At 48.2% G+C, this 17,142-nt stretch overlaps 1 protein-coding gene across 1 annotated transcript in view; it reads left to right on the top strand.

Moving 5' to 3' along the window:
- The first annotated feature begins 962 nt into the window (after positions 1-962).
- NAT10 (N-acetyltransferase 10) overlaps positions 963-17,142 on the top strand; it is a 33,261-nt gene continuing 17,081 nt past the window's right edge. Inside the window, exons 1-11 of the mRNA XM_037522477.2 lie at positions 963-1,023; positions 1,925-2,047; positions 2,713-2,804; positions 4,547-4,718; positions 5,778-5,900; positions 7,461-7,522; positions 8,891-9,005; positions 9,100-9,207; positions 13,639-13,772; positions 14,853-14,946; positions 15,094-15,192. Coding sequence (XP_037378374.1) covers positions 1,940-2,047; positions 2,713-2,804; positions 4,547-4,718; positions 5,778-5,900; positions 7,461-7,522; positions 8,891-9,005; positions 9,100-9,207; positions 13,639-13,772; positions 14,853-14,946; positions 15,094-15,192 — 1,107 coding nt within the window. The 5' untranslated portion in view covers positions 963-1,023; positions 1,925-1,939. The remainder of the gene's footprint in view (positions 1,024-1,924; positions 2,048-2,712; positions 2,805-4,546; positions 4,719-5,777; positions 5,901-7,460; positions 7,523-8,890; positions 9,006-9,099; positions 9,208-13,638; positions 13,773-14,852; positions 14,947-15,093; positions 15,193-17,142) is intronic.

Raw genomic sequence — 17,142 nt, 5'->3', positions numbered from 1 at the left:
GAAGCCACAGTAGGAAATTAGGCCAGATAATTAGGGAACGTCGACCACCGATTTAGAACTTTAGGTGTGATTTCAAACGACTGAAATTTGGGAAATAGGGTAGCGAGCTTCAATTTCAAGGGGGAGGGGGGAAGGAAAATGAGTTCGACTTCAACATTTTGAATTTGTAACCACAGGAGAAATGTCAAGTAAGTAGTTGGATTTATTTACTTGAGGTTTAGCAATATGACCCAAAGACAATGTAAAAAATACATATAATGGCCCTTATAGTTTTGTGCTTGGGCCAATTCAACTGGGGTAAGGGGTATCGGGGGAGGGGGTAACCTAGAGCAGAACCCCCCCAGCAGGTTTTCAGAAGAGCACCATCTTTTCTGATGGTCAAATACAGGCCTAAGGGACTTTGCAAAACACAGCGCCCGCAACGGTGGGCAGAATACCCAACAGTTAAGAACGAGTCTACAAGGTCATTACTGTGGGTGTGGAGGGTCGAGTGAAATGTCTGCTCGTCTAATTCCATCTTGTCACATTAAAATGGAAATCTATTTAGAAAGGGTTGGTAAAGGTACACACAGGTCCCTGGAGCCAGTCTCGCAAACCAGGCAAAGTTGCTCTCCGTGTGCTGCCCCGCACCTACCGCTCGAGCAGTGACGGCGCGGGGGCGCGGGCTGCGGGCTGCTTACCTTTCCCCCCCAGCTGGGCGGCGCGACGCGGACGTGTAGACAGGTGCCCCCGGCGTCCCCGGGCCCGCGAGCGCACGAACCTGCACAGCCGCAGTTGCGGTTTCGGCTGCAGCCCCGCCTCCCGGGCCTGACGTCATTTCTCAGGGACGGGGCTGAGGGAAGCCCCCGCTGCGAGCAGGCGCCGCCCGCGCCCGGGCCGGGGCTCGTCGCGGGGCAGGGCGAGTTCTCGCGGCGGGCCGGCCGGCGGGCGCCGCGGCCAGCCCTGCCCTCCTCCCCCTGCTCGCGGGGGCCCCACGTGCTTCCGCCTGGCTGCCGGCTGGGAGCGCGCGGACGCGGGGCGCAGGTATCCGTGCTGCGGTGGCGGGGAAGGGTGCGGAGGTTTGTTGGTGTCGGTCCTCGGGGCCGGGCGTGGCGGGATCGGGGCCTCAGCTCCGCGGCCCTCGCCGGCTGTCGCCCGTGGCCGCGCGCTCGGTGCGCCGGGGCTTCCCGAGCAGGCGCCGCCGCCCGGCGCGCTCCCCGCGGGGCTGCGTGACCGACCCCGCCCTCGGCGACCTGAGCTCCGGGGTCGGGGCGGGCGGATGGGGTTCAGCGCCTCGCGGCCGCGGGGTTGCCTGCTGGGCCCGCGCCGGCTCAGGTTCCTTCGTGTCCACGCCGTTCAGCCGTGAGGGTCAGGGCTTGTCTCCTGCGCCAGCTCACCTAGCTCGCAGCGTGCCCGCCACAGAGATGGAAAATAAACAGAAACCTCCCCAAAAATAAAGGAACATAGTCAGAATCCCCTGCAGCCTCACCATCCAGAAATATAACAGTATTTGGATGTTTTCTGTCTGTATTCCCTGTTATGTATGTGTATAAAAAATGGTGTCATACTTTAGCTTCCCACATCACCTCATAAACATCTGTAGCCACAATTTTTGAAAATATTTTTGAAAAATGTCTTAATATCTTACAGATAACGCATTATATTTTTTAATCTACTTTTTAAAACATCGTTTCCTATTTAAAAAACATCTCAGTAGAGGTGACTTCCCATTTTGAGGGAACATTTTTTTTTTTTCATCTCAAAAGCCTGTTTCCTAGTTTTGAAAATGAGATTGATGCCTTTCCTGGAGAGATATTTGAAAGTTAAGTGAGATTATGCATATAAATATGCCTAACAGCTCTGGCTTCACAGGAGGAAGCCTACTAATATTGTTCTCCCAGAATTTGGTGTTCATGTCTAGTTGTTTCTTTTCTTTTTGTTTTAGTGATAGTCTTCCATCATGCATCGGAAGAAAGTAGATAACCGGATCCGCATTCTCATTGAGAATGGGGTAGCTGAGCGGCAAAGATCTCTATTTGTTGTAGTTGGAGATCGGGGAAAGGACCAGGTAAGATTTGGTAACTGTGTCCTGTTGCAAAGAATCCTCACATTATGGGACCTCTGGGGGGTTTGGCACATAATTACATTAAGGTCCCTTTCGCTGGCTTTCTTTTATATTAAAATACCTAGAGAGAACCTTCCTTTGCATTTGGAAGTGATAAAGCGTCTGCATTTAGAATTTTAGCAGAGAAGTTAACAGTTTTTTATGATTCAGTTGGACTGAGCACAAGCCTTAGTAGATGTGTCCCCGTTTTTAACACCACCCTGGTCACTACTTTCCTTGTGATCTTGGGCACTTCCTTTCACCGGCCCTCAGTTTAGTCTCCACATTTCTCAAATGAGGTCATTGTCTGAGATTCTGTGATTTTTTTTTTTTTTTATTTTAAAGATTTATTTATTTATACGAGCACTGGGTACAGTCAGAAGCGCGGGAGGGTGAGAGAATTCACCAGAGCGGGGAGCAGAGCAGGCAGAAGGACCAAAGTATACCGCTGAGGGGAGCAGCGGGCGGCAGGAGAGGTCTGCGCACCATGTGGGTCCCTCCTCCGGTGGCCGGGGAGCAGCTGGGGATTGAACCGGTGCTGCAGAAGCTGCTGGCAGCTTCGCAACCCAGCGCTCAACCGCTGTGCCACCGGGGAGGCCCTCTGTGATTTTTTTTTTTTCCTTTGACAGGTGGTCATTCTTCATCACATGTTGTCCAAAGCAACTGTGAAGGCTCGACCTTCAGTGCTGTGGTGCTACAAGAAAGAGCTGGGCTTTAGCAGGTGAGCTTGGCCCTGTGAGTCTCCCACACCATTTACAATTCCTCCTCATTAGTTAAATGCCAGGAAGTGATTCCTTGACACAGTGTTACAGGGCTCTTTTATGGAGCTTCTGTGTCTGAGGACACTTTCAAGTTGAAAAACAGTTAGAGCCGATGTCCTTTCTTCATTCCTGACAATAAGTTTCAAATTCTATTCATTAAATTCCCAACCCAATTCCTGGCTTTCTCTGTAATATTTTTCTTCCTTTTAAAACTGAGTAACCCTGTCTAATGCAAGTTCCTTAAATTGCCACTCCCTCCCTCAAATTTACGTCTTCACTCTTTTTTTTTTTTTTAACATTTTGTTTCTGAGGAAGCTGTGTCTCATCCCCCTGTCCAAAGCCAATCCCTCTCTGTACTCTGGGTCTCTTCTCTCCCTTCTTCAGGAGCTTTACCGCTTTCCCTGTGCTGACCACTCCACTCTCCATTGAAACTTTCTCCTTTTCCCTGTAAATGTGCTCAACTTTCTATCCCCCACCCTCTCCAAGTGACTACCTACATAGCCAGCTTTATTACTCAGGTTAGCATTTTCTCTTATTTTTATTGCCAAACACTTTGTTTTTGTTTTTTAAGATTTATTTATTTGTGCATACAAGAACTGGGGTACAGGCCAGAAGTGTGGGGAGTGAGGGTACAGGCCAGAAGTGTCACTCACTAGAGACAGAGTGGGCAACAGAAGAGGCAGATCTACTGAAATACACTGCTGAGGGGAGCGGCAGGCGGGACAGGAGAGGTCTGCTGTGCCTTGTGGGTCAGCTTCCTGGCCGACCGGGGATCGAATCGTGCTGTGCTGCAGTGGCTGTGGATAGCTCCATAGTGCTATGACTTAACTCCTTGTGCCACCAGGGAGGCCCTGCCAAACACTTTGAAACAGAAGCCTTTTGCACTTTCTAGCCACCCTCTTTGCTGTCTGACTTTCCCTTTTAACCAAGTTTTGCCACTGAAAGTCATCATTAACCTAATGTCAAATGCAACAGTTTTTCTCCCCCCTTCTCCTTGGTTCTAGCTATTCACTAGAGAACTATGGTAAAATTTTGATTTGCTCTAATACTCAATTCTGGAGCTTTCTTGTTTTCACTTTCTGCAAAAGAAAGAGGTAAATGATAGTTATATATTTGGGGTGTCAAAACAGCCATTCAGCAATTCCTGAGAGATGTCCAGATTTCATTCTAGCCCTGGTATCCTGTGTAAGTATTGTCATAGTGTAGAGCTTCCCTGGAGAACAGAACTGCGCAGTCTAGGGAAGGAGGTGGATGAATTTAGAACAAATGAATAAAGTAACCTGCTGTCACCCTGCCCTTTCCAGATCACCTGGGGAGCGGCACCATGTCATTGAATCTTTGACTTGAGTCTCAGATAATGAGGCCACTTAGTTTGGTTTCAAGCTCTGGCTCTGTGAGGCTTTGGTCCTATCCTTACCCTTCTTTTAAAGTGAAGTATCTGTAGCAGGTGACAGAAAAGCAGGGTTCACACAGAGACTTAATACTCTCTCCCTCCAAAGCCTATCTTTTTAAACTGCTCTGCTCAAATCCTCTCTGGTTGTCTTCCCTCTTAAAGTGAGGTGTTGGCCACACAATTTCCAAGATTTCTTCTAGCTCTGAAGGTCTAAGTGGGTGATCATTGAGCCTGTCCCCTGCTCCCGACTCTTCAGCCTTACTGGTTAACTGACTCTCCGGGGATTGTGGGGGTGGGGGGTGATTGCAGTCACAGGAAGAAAAGAATGCGACAGCTACAGAAAAAAATCAAGAATGGAACATTGAACATAAAGCAAGATGACCCCTTTGAACTCTTCGTAGCGGCCACAAACATACGCTACTGCTACTACAACGAGACCCACAAGATCCTGGGCAATACCTTTGGCATGTGTGTTCTCCAGGTGGGTGACTTCTCCAGCCTGTGCCTGGAGCCAGGGCATTGAGGTGTGCTTGGGCTGCTTGGTTTCCCACAAGAACAGTGTACAATAAAGAGAGATGATTCACAATCCTCCCTCTCCCCCCCAAGCATTACCTGTGGGAGGTTTGGTCACTTTCCAAAGGAAATTTGATAATTCCCTTGCTTAGAGATCCTAAAGCTGATAAATTTAGCAGCATGAACTTCTACTTACCTTAGGACCCCTTAGTAGAACTAACCAAAGTCTTAGTAGAACTAACCAAAGTCTTCGTTGGGCACAGACTTGTGCACTCATGTCCTATACAGAGTGCTTGATTAGTATAACCCTTCTCCCCACTTTTTCCCCTCAGAAGAGAACTACTTGGTAAATTTCTTTACTGGTGTCACTTCTCTTGCCTGGCAATTTAATAGACTTTCACATTTTTTTTTTTTGTTTTGAGTTCTAGCGATCTTTGATTCTTGATACCTGTGACTCCCCCCCAGACGCTTAGGCATCAATCTTGATGTGTTTGTATTATAAGCATGTACAATGATGCCTGCAGTTACCTAAATTTTAGAATCATACCTTACAATATGTATGTAAACTAAGAAATGAGAGGAGATATTGTGACTAGATGTTCTAAAACCAGAAAAGAACTTTGTGCCCCACTCTCCTCTGGTCACAGGGAGTATTTCTGTGACCCCTGTTGACAGTTGCAGTGATGATGGTTTCTTTAAGTGGTAGCTCCCCCGTGTGGTGCAGATGAGTTTTGTCAGGCAGGTTCAAACTATAGACATGTCAGAAAATGAATTTGAGATATTTCTGAAATTCAAGTGTGAATCAGTGAAGATTGGAGGACATCTTTCCACATAGGATTTTCTCAGATTATGAGAAATGCTTTGACTTATAAAGCCAGGTACAGCTATTCTCCAGGGCTGGGCTCTCGTGGGGGCTGAGGAGAGCCCTGTGAGATAGGAGTTGGTCTTCATTTTGTGTTCTGAAGTCCTGGGCCCTTGGTTAGGCTTCTTGGCATGACCATCCTTTTCTAAGTTGTCCTTTTTCCAGGACTTTGAAGCCTTAACTCCAAACTTACTGGCCAGGACTGTAGAGACGGTAGAAGGTGGGGGACTGGTGGTTATCCTCCTGCGGACCATGAATTCACTCAAGCAGCTGTACACGATGACCATGGTGAGTGTCTGCTTTTTAATTTAGTTGTGGGGCTTCAAATCAATCTGTGTTTTTGCTGTGGCTCGTTTTCTTTTATGAATTCTTGTTGAGCACCTGTGGACTGGGAACTCTCTGACTAAAACCAATGACAAAGACATTGCTGAGAAATCTCTGTGGCCCTGAGTTTTGCATTTGCTTTCAGATATTTGCAAATCTTACTCCTGTGAGATTCAAAGATGATGCAGCTGTTATTTCATTCAGTTTCAGAAATGGTATTCTGCAGAGTCGTGCCAGTGCAAATTTGTATATTGCAAAGAGGGACCAGGTACGGACTTCCTCACTGGCCCTCATCCGAGTGGGTAATGATGTAGCATTGCTCATGCCGTTCCTGGTTTGGCAAGAACTTCAATTCTGGGTGGAGAAGTTTTCTCCCAAAGCTGAGGACATGGTTAGAACAATGCATGTGTCCCTGGATGCAAAGCTGTTCTCAGACTCCATATTCTTTTTTTTTTTTTTTTTGGTTTGTTTATTTATTTATACAAGCACTGGGTACAGTCAGAAGCGCGGGAGAGTGAGGGAATTCACCAGAGCCAGAGCGGAGAACAGAACAGGCAGACTGACGATACACTGCTGAGGGGAACACCGGGCGGCAGAAGAGGTCTGCCCGCCATGTGGGACCCTCGCCCGGCGGCCGGGGAACAAACCGGCCCTGCAGAGGCTGCGGACCCAGCACTCAACCGCTGCGCCACCAGGAAGGCCCAGGACTCCATATTCTAATGGAGTGTGGAATGGCAATATTCTAATTGCCATGTGGAACTTCCATGAGACAGGTTTTGAGTCATCATGCCCAAGGCCCAACTGCTCAAGAATGGCATTAATATTGGCCTCAGGGTGTTGTGAACTGTGTTCATCTGGTAAAATGGGCTTTCTTCAACTCTTAGTACCTGTTTGACCCCACCCCACATGTCATCATTGTTGCTATAGTCCCTATGGCCTCCTCAGAGGTCCTCAGACGTGCCCAGCACATGCTACACTCAGGGCCTTTGCACTAGCTGTTCCCAAGGGAATATCTACATGGCTGACTTCCTCACTGCATTTGAGGCCCTGTTCGATGTCACCTTGACAGTGTGGTCTCTCTCACACTCTATTCAGATTAGATGGTTCTGCCTGTCACTCTTTAACCTGACTTTTTTTCTTCTTCAGAGCATTTGATCTAAAGTTACATATTTGTTTATTGTCTGTCTTCCTGTGGTAGTTTCTAAATTCCACGGGAGCAGGAACTTGTGTTCCTTGCTGGTATTTTCCCAGACCCTGGAAGAGTATACCCAGCATGCCTGGCACTGACCTGGGCAGAAATCCATTTTATGATGCTGGTTAAAAGGTAGAAAAACTCAAGAGATGAAGTAAGGGGAAATTGGCTGTAACAGGAGCCATTACATTTGCTACCTGCTTCAGTTCCAGCAGGGAGCCCTGGGCCACTTTGGCACAGCAGGTTTTGTTGGAGTGGATTTCACTTCCCTGGGCCTCCTTTGCTGAGTGCCGACACTGGATGCCTCTGCTAATGGGTGTTGTCTCTTTCAGGATGTGCATTCAAGATACAGGACCGAGGCCCATCAGGATGTGGTGGGAAGATTTAACGAGAGGTGGGTTTGTAGCACATCTCAGCCCCTTCATTGTGGAGAACCACAGTGGGAGGAATATTTTGAGCTTGAACCCAACCACTATCTGCTTCTGTGTGAGGGAAGGTTGTGCAGTGGTCCATAAGGTTGTGCAGTGGCCCATAAGGAAAGCCTTGGCGGTTGGAGGGATACTTGAGAAGCTAAGTGGGAACAGTGGACATGAATGGAGAGCTAGGGCCAGGAGACCAGCTCTGTCTGTTTGTGCCTTCTCCATGTCTCCCTCTAGCGCGTAGCTCAGTCGCCTGTCAGAGGATGATAGGTCTGCATCACTGCTTCCTAGAACAGTATTGCTGTGATAAGAACTTTAGCACAAGGGTTTCCTGGCCAAATATGCCTGAGAAACACCATTACTCTTTTTTCCTTATGATGATTGACATTAGTCTCTTGTAGCCTCTGAAAAGTCTTGCAGCAGCAGGGATCATTTTGATTGTTTCCCAAATCAACTTGACTGCAAAGCTCTTTTTAGGAAAGACCAGTTAGTGGTCCGTGAAAGATCTTAGAAACTGTGGTTCTCAAGGGAGTGATTTTGCCCCTGGGGCCACTTGGCAATGTCTGGACGTGTTTTGATCATCACGACTTGGGTTGGAGGGGGATGCTGCAGGCATCTAGTGGGTTGAGGCCAGGGATGCTGCTAAACTGCTTGGAATGCTCAGAACAGCCCCTCAGCAAGGAATCATCTGGCCTGGAATGTCTGCAGTGCTAGGTTTAGAAATCTGCCCGGGACCTTTCTGATGTTAACCATCTCTGCTGCGCTTACTCAGGAGAAGGATCAGGCTGGAGGCTGCTGTGCTACCCCATGGAACCAAGGCTGGAAATGGTGCATGAGGCCCTTTCCTTGCTGTTGGGAAGGAGTTTGAAATCTATAGCGAAACAGGCTTTTCTATACCCAGGAACATTTATGTTTCTTAAGGGAGAGTTCCTCTTTTTTCTTTTACTTTTTTTCCCCTTATGACAGAAGGTCTGTCCATTTGTGTTTGTTTTCTTGTGTGACTGGCGATCCTGAGGGGTGGGTTTGGAATTCCCCACCTAAGGATAGCCTGACCCACCTTAATGCTGACAGGTGAGCCTAGGGGAGGCCATGGGCAGGGCCAGATGACTTGGGGAATGGTGGAGATACACAGGAGGGGTGTGTGTGTGATCAGGCTCAAGAGAGTTTTGGTTTCCTTGTTGCTGTAAAAGCTTATGCAGGGACCTTGCAAAGGAGACTCCGTCACCCCACTCTTTCTCTGCTCCTTTAGAAGTGTTTGGGCCAAATGATTTTCCAAATGATTTTTTGCTTGTGTAGACATTGGGTCCCCACCCAATTCCTCATTGTGGTGGTTTGTTCCTCAGATTTATTCTCTCTCTGGCCTCTTGTAAGAAGTGTCTTGTCATCGACGACCAGCTCAGCATCCTGCCCATCTCCTCCCACGCTGCCAGCATTGAGGCCCTACCTCCCCAGACCCCTGTGAGTCTGCCAGGGGTTGGGTAGCCTGGGGGAGGCCGCGCTTTCTGTATTGACTCTCCCGTGGCAAACCTTCCCCTCCTTTCCTCTCTGGTAGGATGAGAGTCTCGGTCCTTCAGAGCTGGAGCTGAGAGAGTTGAAGGAGAGCTTGCAGGACACCCAGCCTGTGGGCGTGCTCGTGGACTGCTGTAAGACCCTCGACCAGGTGAGTGGCCTCAATGCCTCCCACTCGGTGCAAACATTGCAGGGGGACACGCATGTGCAGCACGCAGTATGGGCTGAGTTAGGATGGGTCAAGACTGGCTCCTCCCTGGGGAAAGGCCTTTTCATAGCACTCAACATGTGCAGCTCCAGCAAGGCTGCTCAGCGCTCAGCACAGAAGTCCAGCACGTCCCCTCTCCACTCTGAGTTAATAGTTCAGAGAGCTGCAGGTTGAGTTTAAAGAGCATCCCCTGGCCCTTTTCCCAGAGAAGGTGGTGTATCTGCGTTCTTTCATTTTAGTTGTTTTCGTACCATGAAGGTTTGTGTGTAAGCTTTGTAGAGAGGCTGGCTTCAGGCCTCTTGTTCTTTCTTGGTTCCAGCGAGAGGTGTGCTCAGGGCCCTCTGGGTGTTGTGCACACAGGCTGGTTAGAGCTGCCAGTTTGCCATTTTGTGCTCCTGGAGGCGCCCAGGGCCAGTAAACTTGGCTTCTCCAGTGTCTCCTGGGCTATGCTGGAGCTGACTGGGCCTGCCCCAGTGGCCTTCGAGCTGTCAGGCGTGTTCACGGTTCTGTCCTGTCTGAGCCTGAGCAGCAGCACTGGCCCTGTGGTGCTGGGCCCTGCCCTCCTGCTGGAACAGCTACGGTAAATGCCTCCATGCGGCCCTGAGTGTCTGCAGGCTGGGTTCCCTTTTCATTCTGGGAGGAGACTCTCTAGCTCCAGAGCGCCCTCTGCAGCCCAGGCCTTGAATACTCGCTGGTATCCGTTTTCTCTCCAGGGGGTGGGATGACAGAGAGGGAGGGGAAAGGGTGGAAGAGGGAGAAACTACAAAACCAATGGTAATGTTAAAAACTAAACAAAGGACCACAGTGAAGGAAAAATTTGTGACTGTGTGTGGTGTGTGGTGACGATTATTAACTAGACTGAGGGTGGTGGTCATTTTGCAGTCATTGTGTGGCGCTCTTGAAACAAATGTGTCCTGGGTCAATTATAGCGCACCAGAATCTAAGTAAATAAAGTAATAGAAATACAGCGGGCAAGATGGCCCACGGCAAAAAACAGCACAAACAAAAAACCCACATCTGTCAGCATGGATTAGGAGTCGAAAGTGGCCTTTCCACTTGGCGCTGCACACGGGAGCATCTCCTCTGTTGTGAGTCCGGCAGCTCCTTCTGTGCCCGTGAAGGGGCGTGTTTTCAATATGCAGAGGAGTCACGCTGGGCGGGGCACTGGTCCCTTTAGACATTTGGGTTGATCCCGTCGTTCCTGCTGTGTTAATCAGTGCTGTGCTGTTTGGATGCTCTTGCAGGTACGTGCGCGGGCGTGGTCTCCAGGATGCGTTGCCAGAGTTGCTGGGTGAGGGTGTTGTGCAAGCATGCACAGGACAGGTTCTCTATCAGTTCGAGCAGATGGGTAAAGAAGATTCCTGGAGGCCTCAGTGGCTTTTTCAGGCTTTAATGCTCTTTCTATGCCAGTTGTTGTGGAGCAGGCCTGCAGGCTGGCAAAGCAGGGAGGGCAGGGAACCGGGATGGCAGGCCTCCCAGCCCCTGGCAAATCTTTACTCTTTCTTTGGGCTCTCTCTGGCGTTCTCTTGTGGTCTCTTCTCACAGCTTATCTCGTCCTCTTGAGAGGTGGCCTGTTCACTGTAGCCATTTTCTGAGTGACCCATCCTTATTGCCCCAGCCTCCAGACTCAGGTGTGCCCACACCATACTCCAGGTGTCCACCATCGGGCATGCGTGCCCTGTGCCCACATTCCCAAGCGTCTTCTGCACTCAAGGCTGCAGGTTATAGCCACAGAGGCCAGTGGCGTAAAAGCCTGACCATTACTTACCCTGCAAGTGTGTATGTTAAAATGAGTCTTGTTTTAGTTTGTGGATCCACTGATAGTGTGTGAAACTTGTAGGGGCAGGAATGTCCACGGAGCAGGTTTTCTGTGATCCCAGCAGACTGGGTAAAGGAGGAGTGAGAGAATCCTGGAACCCTCAGTGGCTTTTGCAGGCTTTTATTGGGATTTACCAGGTACACAGCAGGCAGGGGTGCTGGGGGGCTGGGAGGCTGGCAGACCTCCCAGCCCCCAGCAAGTCTTCACTTTTTCTGGGCTCTCCAGTGTTCTCTTGCGTTCTCTCTACTTCTCTCCCGTTTGTTCTGCTTCTCTGCTTCTGCTGGCGTCCCCATGACGCTGCCCTTAAAAGCCCAGTCTTAGTCCAGGTGAATCCCATCTACTTATGCCCACACCCTATTCCAGGTGCCCGCCATCAGGCATGCATTCAGGACCGCAGATCTGTCATCTATCCTAATGGCGGGAGGGCAGAAAAGCCTGATACTTTTACCTTACCCTACAAACTTCTTCCCTGCAGCCTTTCGACACTGGATACCATTAAATTTCTAAGTCTATACCCATCTGATGGGGAACGTAGGATTTCTGTTTTAATTTGTGTTACTTTATATTCTTCCCCCAATTTTGTTGCTTTAGTTATGAGAGAATCAGGTACCTTTTTCATAGAGTTATCGGTCATCTGTTTTTGATATTTTTTTAATAGACCGGTCTCCTTTTTTGCATTGGTTTAGAATGGTTTAGAATTGGTTTAGAATTTCAGTTTAGAATGCATTTTTAGATATTGTGCATTTGTTTTGTCAGTGCAGTTTTTCTAGTTACAATTTATCAGATTTTGTAACTTCTGTACCCTAAGGGAAGAAACAAAAAGGGTAAAACAAAGCCTTCAGCAAAGGCTAACAAAGCAAGTAGGTTTAATCCCCTCTGAGCATTTCCCCTCTGAGTGTTTCCACCTGGAAAGACTGACTTCCTGAAGCCCCTCTGCTTCCTTTCCTTCCTCTACCTGGACCTGCGTCTCTGCATGGTTTCGCGTCACCTCTGCATGCTGCATGTGTAAGGAAACACTTCACGGACAGGCCAGGCCCGACCATCCCAGTTTCAATGTCCTGGTGTAGAGCCCCTGGGGGAGCAGAGGTTGGCCCCCCCGAGTAGTGTTGTGCTTCCTCCTCATTCCGTGCTGCTGGCATCTTACTCCCCCTCATGGGTGCCAGGCATTCCTCTCAGCACTGGGCTCAGCAGTAAAAAAGGATACCAGCTGCTTCGTGAAGCTTGTCCCCCCATTCTGGTGGGAAAAGCCTGTGGATCAAGGAAATAACCACATCACATGGGTAGTAGAAGGTGCTAGATATGATGGAGAAGCTTTCAGAGGAGCAAAAGGGGAGGCACTAGGGAGTACCAGGGGAGGATGGCTTGCTGGGGTTCTGGATGGTGATGACAGAAGCCTCATTTAAAAGAGATGTTTGAGCTAACACTTGCGGGAATTGAGGAAATGTGCCATGTGGCTCTTGGAGGGAGAGTACTTCTGGCAGAGAGGTCAGCAAGCATGTAGGTCTGCGGCAGGCGTCTCCCTGGTGTGTGTGAGGACTAGCCAGGAGGTTGGGCTAGAGCAGGAGAGGCGGAGAGGAAAACATGGGGGTTGGGGGTGGGCACAGGGCCACTTAGGCTCCTGGAGGGACGCTGGCACTTACTCCGTGCGGGGCAGGGGCACGTGGGGGAGTTTATGTTTAGGGGCTCTTCTCAGCACAGCTGCCAGAAAGACCCTGGCTTAATTTTAAAGGATCCTTCTGGCTGTTCTGTTGAATTTAGACCGTAAGGCAGTGGAAGGGGAAGCAGAAAAATTAATTAGGAGCCTACTGGAATAATGGAAGCGGAACAGGATGTTTGCTTCCTCCAGAGAGACAGGAGGACAGTGGTGAGGAATGGAGGATTTTGTTTTGAACAGATCACTGGCAGAATTTGTTGGTGATTCAGGTCTGGGCTGAAGCAGAGAAGACTTTTGACCTAATTGGGTAGAGATGGGGGAGGGTATCTGGTGCCTGTTGGGGGGGTCATCAGGTGTTTGGTTTTGAGCTTGAGCTGTTAGAGGTACGAGGGCAACGTGCAATTGTGCGAATGAGAGTCTGGTGTGATGGCGTGATCTTCAGTGAAGATGTGAGTGGGGGGCGAGCCACAGCTGACTGGTATTTAAAGCCTCAGGCTAGGAGGAGCTGACCCAGGAGGTAGAAGCCCAAGTACTGAGCTGGCTTTCAGCGGCTTGAGCTGTCCTGGACTGAGAGGCGCCACTTCCAGGTACACAGCAGAGTCGTCAAGGAGTTCGGGTGCACAGCCGGGAGGCTGTTCGGTGACATGGTATTTATTGCAGGTTGCAAAGTTTCTGCGAAAAGATAGTGAAGAGACCTATTGTGATGGCCATTTTGCCATGTATACAGTTTCAGGTGAAACTAAAATGATGCTGGAAGTGAATTATTCTTTAACTGGGGTTAAAAAAACCCCCGCCTTTTTATTTAGACTTGGTGTCATCTGGCTTCTCCCCCCTGGTGGTGGCAAACGGTTCACAGTTGGCCTTCCGGGAGCTACCTAATGCAGTGTTTTTCTTTCCACAGGCCAAGGCTGTCTTGAAATTCATTGAGGGGATCTCTGAAAAGACCCTGAGGAGCACTGTTGCGCTCACAGCGGCCCGAGGAAGGGGCAAGTCTGCTGCCCTGGGGCTGGCTATTGCCGGAGCGGTGGCTTTTGGGTAAGGGGGTCTGACACCCCACCTTTAGGAACTCTGGGCTCTACGGGAACTGTATGCGGGGGTAGGAGCAGTATGCGGAGACCTTTCCTAAGTGTGGGGGCTCCTGGTGTGAGATCTCTAGGGGCGTGGGTTTCTGGATGAAAGCAGCAATGCTGTTCCCCCAGCCCCCTCCTAGAGGTGCACACGAATGTGTGTGGACACATGCACACATTCACAAACACACCCCTGGGGCCTTTGTGATCACTTTTTAAAGATTGAACAAACATGCAAAAGCAAAGAAAGGGGGTAAGAAACTCTAAAACTCCTGAGATGAGAATGTATATGGGCAGCTTTGCTGACAAAAGTACAGGTTTGACAAAAAGTACAGGTTTGACATTTTTAATGATTTCGATCAATCAAAGATCTTGTTTGCCTCTGAGGTGCAGCTTTGGAATGTGATGTTACTTTCCGTTCTTTTGCCCTGGGTGGAAGGTTTATACAACTCCCTTGGAGTCCATGCTTCTGACTTTGCGGGCATATCTGATGTATTTAGAATGTACCTCCTTCTCTATGTGCAGTAGTAGCTCCTTGGTGTTCCTAACAGCTCCTTGTACATTTCATAGACGGATGAACCTAAGCTCAGGGAATTTCAGTGACTGGGCAAGGATACCTTGGAGGTTCACTCTGGCCTTGGCTTGACCACTGGTGGAGAGCTGTCTGGCTTCACAGTTTGAAACCCTCTCAGCACCCTGGTGATGAATGGGGAGCTGTGCCTGTTGTGCCAGGACGCAGGTTGGGGAGCAGCAGGCCAGTTCTGCGTGCTGACGGCTTGTTGGCGCAGACAGAGCCTGGGTGGCGTGATGACAGAGCTGTCGGTAGCTGATTGCGGGGATGTGCTTCCCTCAAGTCATTAATGTGGTTTCATGAGTCTGGGAGGAAAAATAAACTCAGGTCTGGCTTTTCTTTACTTTCCTCCCAAAAAGTGTTAGGACTTTGTTTCACTGGTGTGATAGGGGCAAACAAAAATGTTTTCTTTTTTTAAGTTCTCTAAACATTTGTTAGATTTACTAATTTAAAAAACTTTCCTCTTTGGTTCCATAGGTACTCCAATATCTTTGTTACCTCCCCCAGCCCAGACAACCTCCACACTCTGTTTGAATTTGTGTTTAAAGGATTTGATGCCCTGCAGTATCAGGTAGGACATTAGAATAAGAATTTATTTTGATTCAGTGCTGGGTTTAAATCCAGAGGAAATCTTTAGCATGCCTGCTTAGTTTATTCACATTTAGTTTCTAAAGCTTGTTCCTGAAGTTTGTCATTGTTTTGTCTCTTTTCTCATCAGGAGCATCTAGATTATGAGATTATTCAGTCTCTAAATCCAGAATTTAACAAAGCAGTGATCAGAGTGAATGTTTTCCGGGAACACAGGCAGACTATTCAGGTGAGGTTTGTCTAAAACTCTGCCATGGGGGCCATTGTCCTGATAGATTTAAATGATACGAAGGAGGTTTTTTCATAGTCATTTTGTGTCCTGTGTAATTGCATGTCTGTTAAAGTGTTGTTGATTTATGATGAACTTGTTCCAGATTTTCAGCCTCATCCTAAAGAAAAACATTCAGGCAAAGGAATAATATGCAGCCAGAAAGCTGACCCTTGAAAATTGAATAAGTGGGGTTGTGAGCGTGCTAATGAGCTAAAAGAAATCTACCCACTGTTCTGACCTCAACTCTTACTTCTTTTGGTTACTGCAGGTTTTGAAATGGTGCATCTGAGACTAGAACAAGAACTTTGCCATTTAAAAGGAAAAGAGAACTTTGTAAAATGTACTTCCAATCTTTGTGGTTTAGTCAGTGGCCCATTTTCCTTTTTTTTGACAGTGTTACCCAAAAGCTCTATAAACTTCCAGTCCTCTGTAGCCAGAATGATTTTATGCCCATCAGGGAGGTATTCCTTTTATCATAGAGTTCAGATTATAAATGATGTTAAGCCTTTTTACCTCAAGAATCTTTTTTCCTTACTATGTCTTTCTAGAATCTCCTCATTTTGTACATTTCTTTCCACTTTTGCTTTAGTCCCTCAGCACAAAAGTGGAAAGACTGAAGTTGGAGTGTATGGTGGGGTGGAGGGCAGACTGCGGGCAGTGCGAATATAGAGACCTGCTAGAACTAAAGAAAAAGCCTAAGATGGAAACCTTTTGCCTGAAATTCCCTGGCTCAGCTCTTGCTGCTCGTTGAACTTGTAATCAGAGACCCTTTCGTATTCCCAGGGTCCATTTGTCTCCAGACTGGAGTTCAAGCATAGAGAAGGCGACCTGACTTTATGAGGCTTCATTTATTTCCCTTTTGAGGCCTCTTCCTTCTTGTTGGAAATTGAGAAAAAGAATATTCAAGTCTCCCATGCCTTCTCCAGAGGGCTGGTTTCTGCTGCTTTTATGAGGTGCTGTTTAGTTTTTTCCTTTAACAATCCAAGACATGAGACCCTATCGAGGCTGTGCATCCTGCTGTTAGCAGTGAGTGAGGTCACTGTCTCTCTGACCACTCAACTTCTGGCAAAGCAGTTAAAAGTCTTATTATAATGAAATACTTCAAATGTACAGAACAATAGAGACCAATACAACACTCAGATGTCTACCGCTCAGTTTAAGAAATGTTGGGGGGCCTCCCCGGTGGCTCAGCGGTAGAGCGCTGGGTTGCGAAGCTGCCCGCGGCCTCTGCGGCGCCGGTCAATCCCCGGCTGCTCCCTGGCCACCGGAGGAGGGTCCCACATGGTGCGCAGACCTCCCCTGCCGCCCTCTGCTCCCCTCAGCAGTGTACTTCGTTGGTCTGCCTGTTCTGCTCCCCGCTCTGGCTCTGGTGAATTCTCTCACCCTCCCGCGCTTCTGACTGTACCCAGTGCATGTATAAACAAAACAAACAAACAAGCAAACAAATAAATAAATAAAAACATGCCTCTATTAAAAAAAAAAATCTTTAAAAAAAAAAAGAAATGTTGGCATTTGGTTTTTCCAGTGTTTCATGTTTCATAAGTTTTTGTTTTGGAGATGTAAAACGTCACAGACATGCTTGAAGTCCCTCTTGCAAACCCCTCCTTATCCCATTTCCTTCTGTCATTCCCCATAGGTGACCTAGCTCTGAGACTGGTGTGTTTCTGTTCAGTTCAGGTGTTTATATTTTACTACATAATTATGTGTCCACAAATGGTAACATACTATAGTCCTTTTTCGCTTTGCCTTTTTTTAACTCCATATTTATTTTCAAAATTTGTCCCAACTGAAGCTTGTAGATCTCCTGATTTTAAGCACCATAGCCTACAGTTTATTTATGTTTCTAAAAGTGGAATTGTTGGGTTTTCCAGCTTTCTTGAATTTTGCCAAATTCTCCTTTAAAGTGTT

This window comes from Talpa occidentalis, unplaced genomic scaffold (genome assembly GCF_014898055.3).
Source record: "Talpa occidentalis isolate TD23 unplaced genomic scaffold, MPIMG_talOcc4v2.1 talOcc4.3, whole genome shotgun sequence".
NCBI classification, from domain to species: domain Eukaryota; kingdom Metazoa; phylum Chordata; class Mammalia; order Eulipotyphla; family Talpidae; genus Talpa; species Talpa occidentalis.
This window is presented reverse-complemented; position numbering and strand designations above follow the sequence as displayed.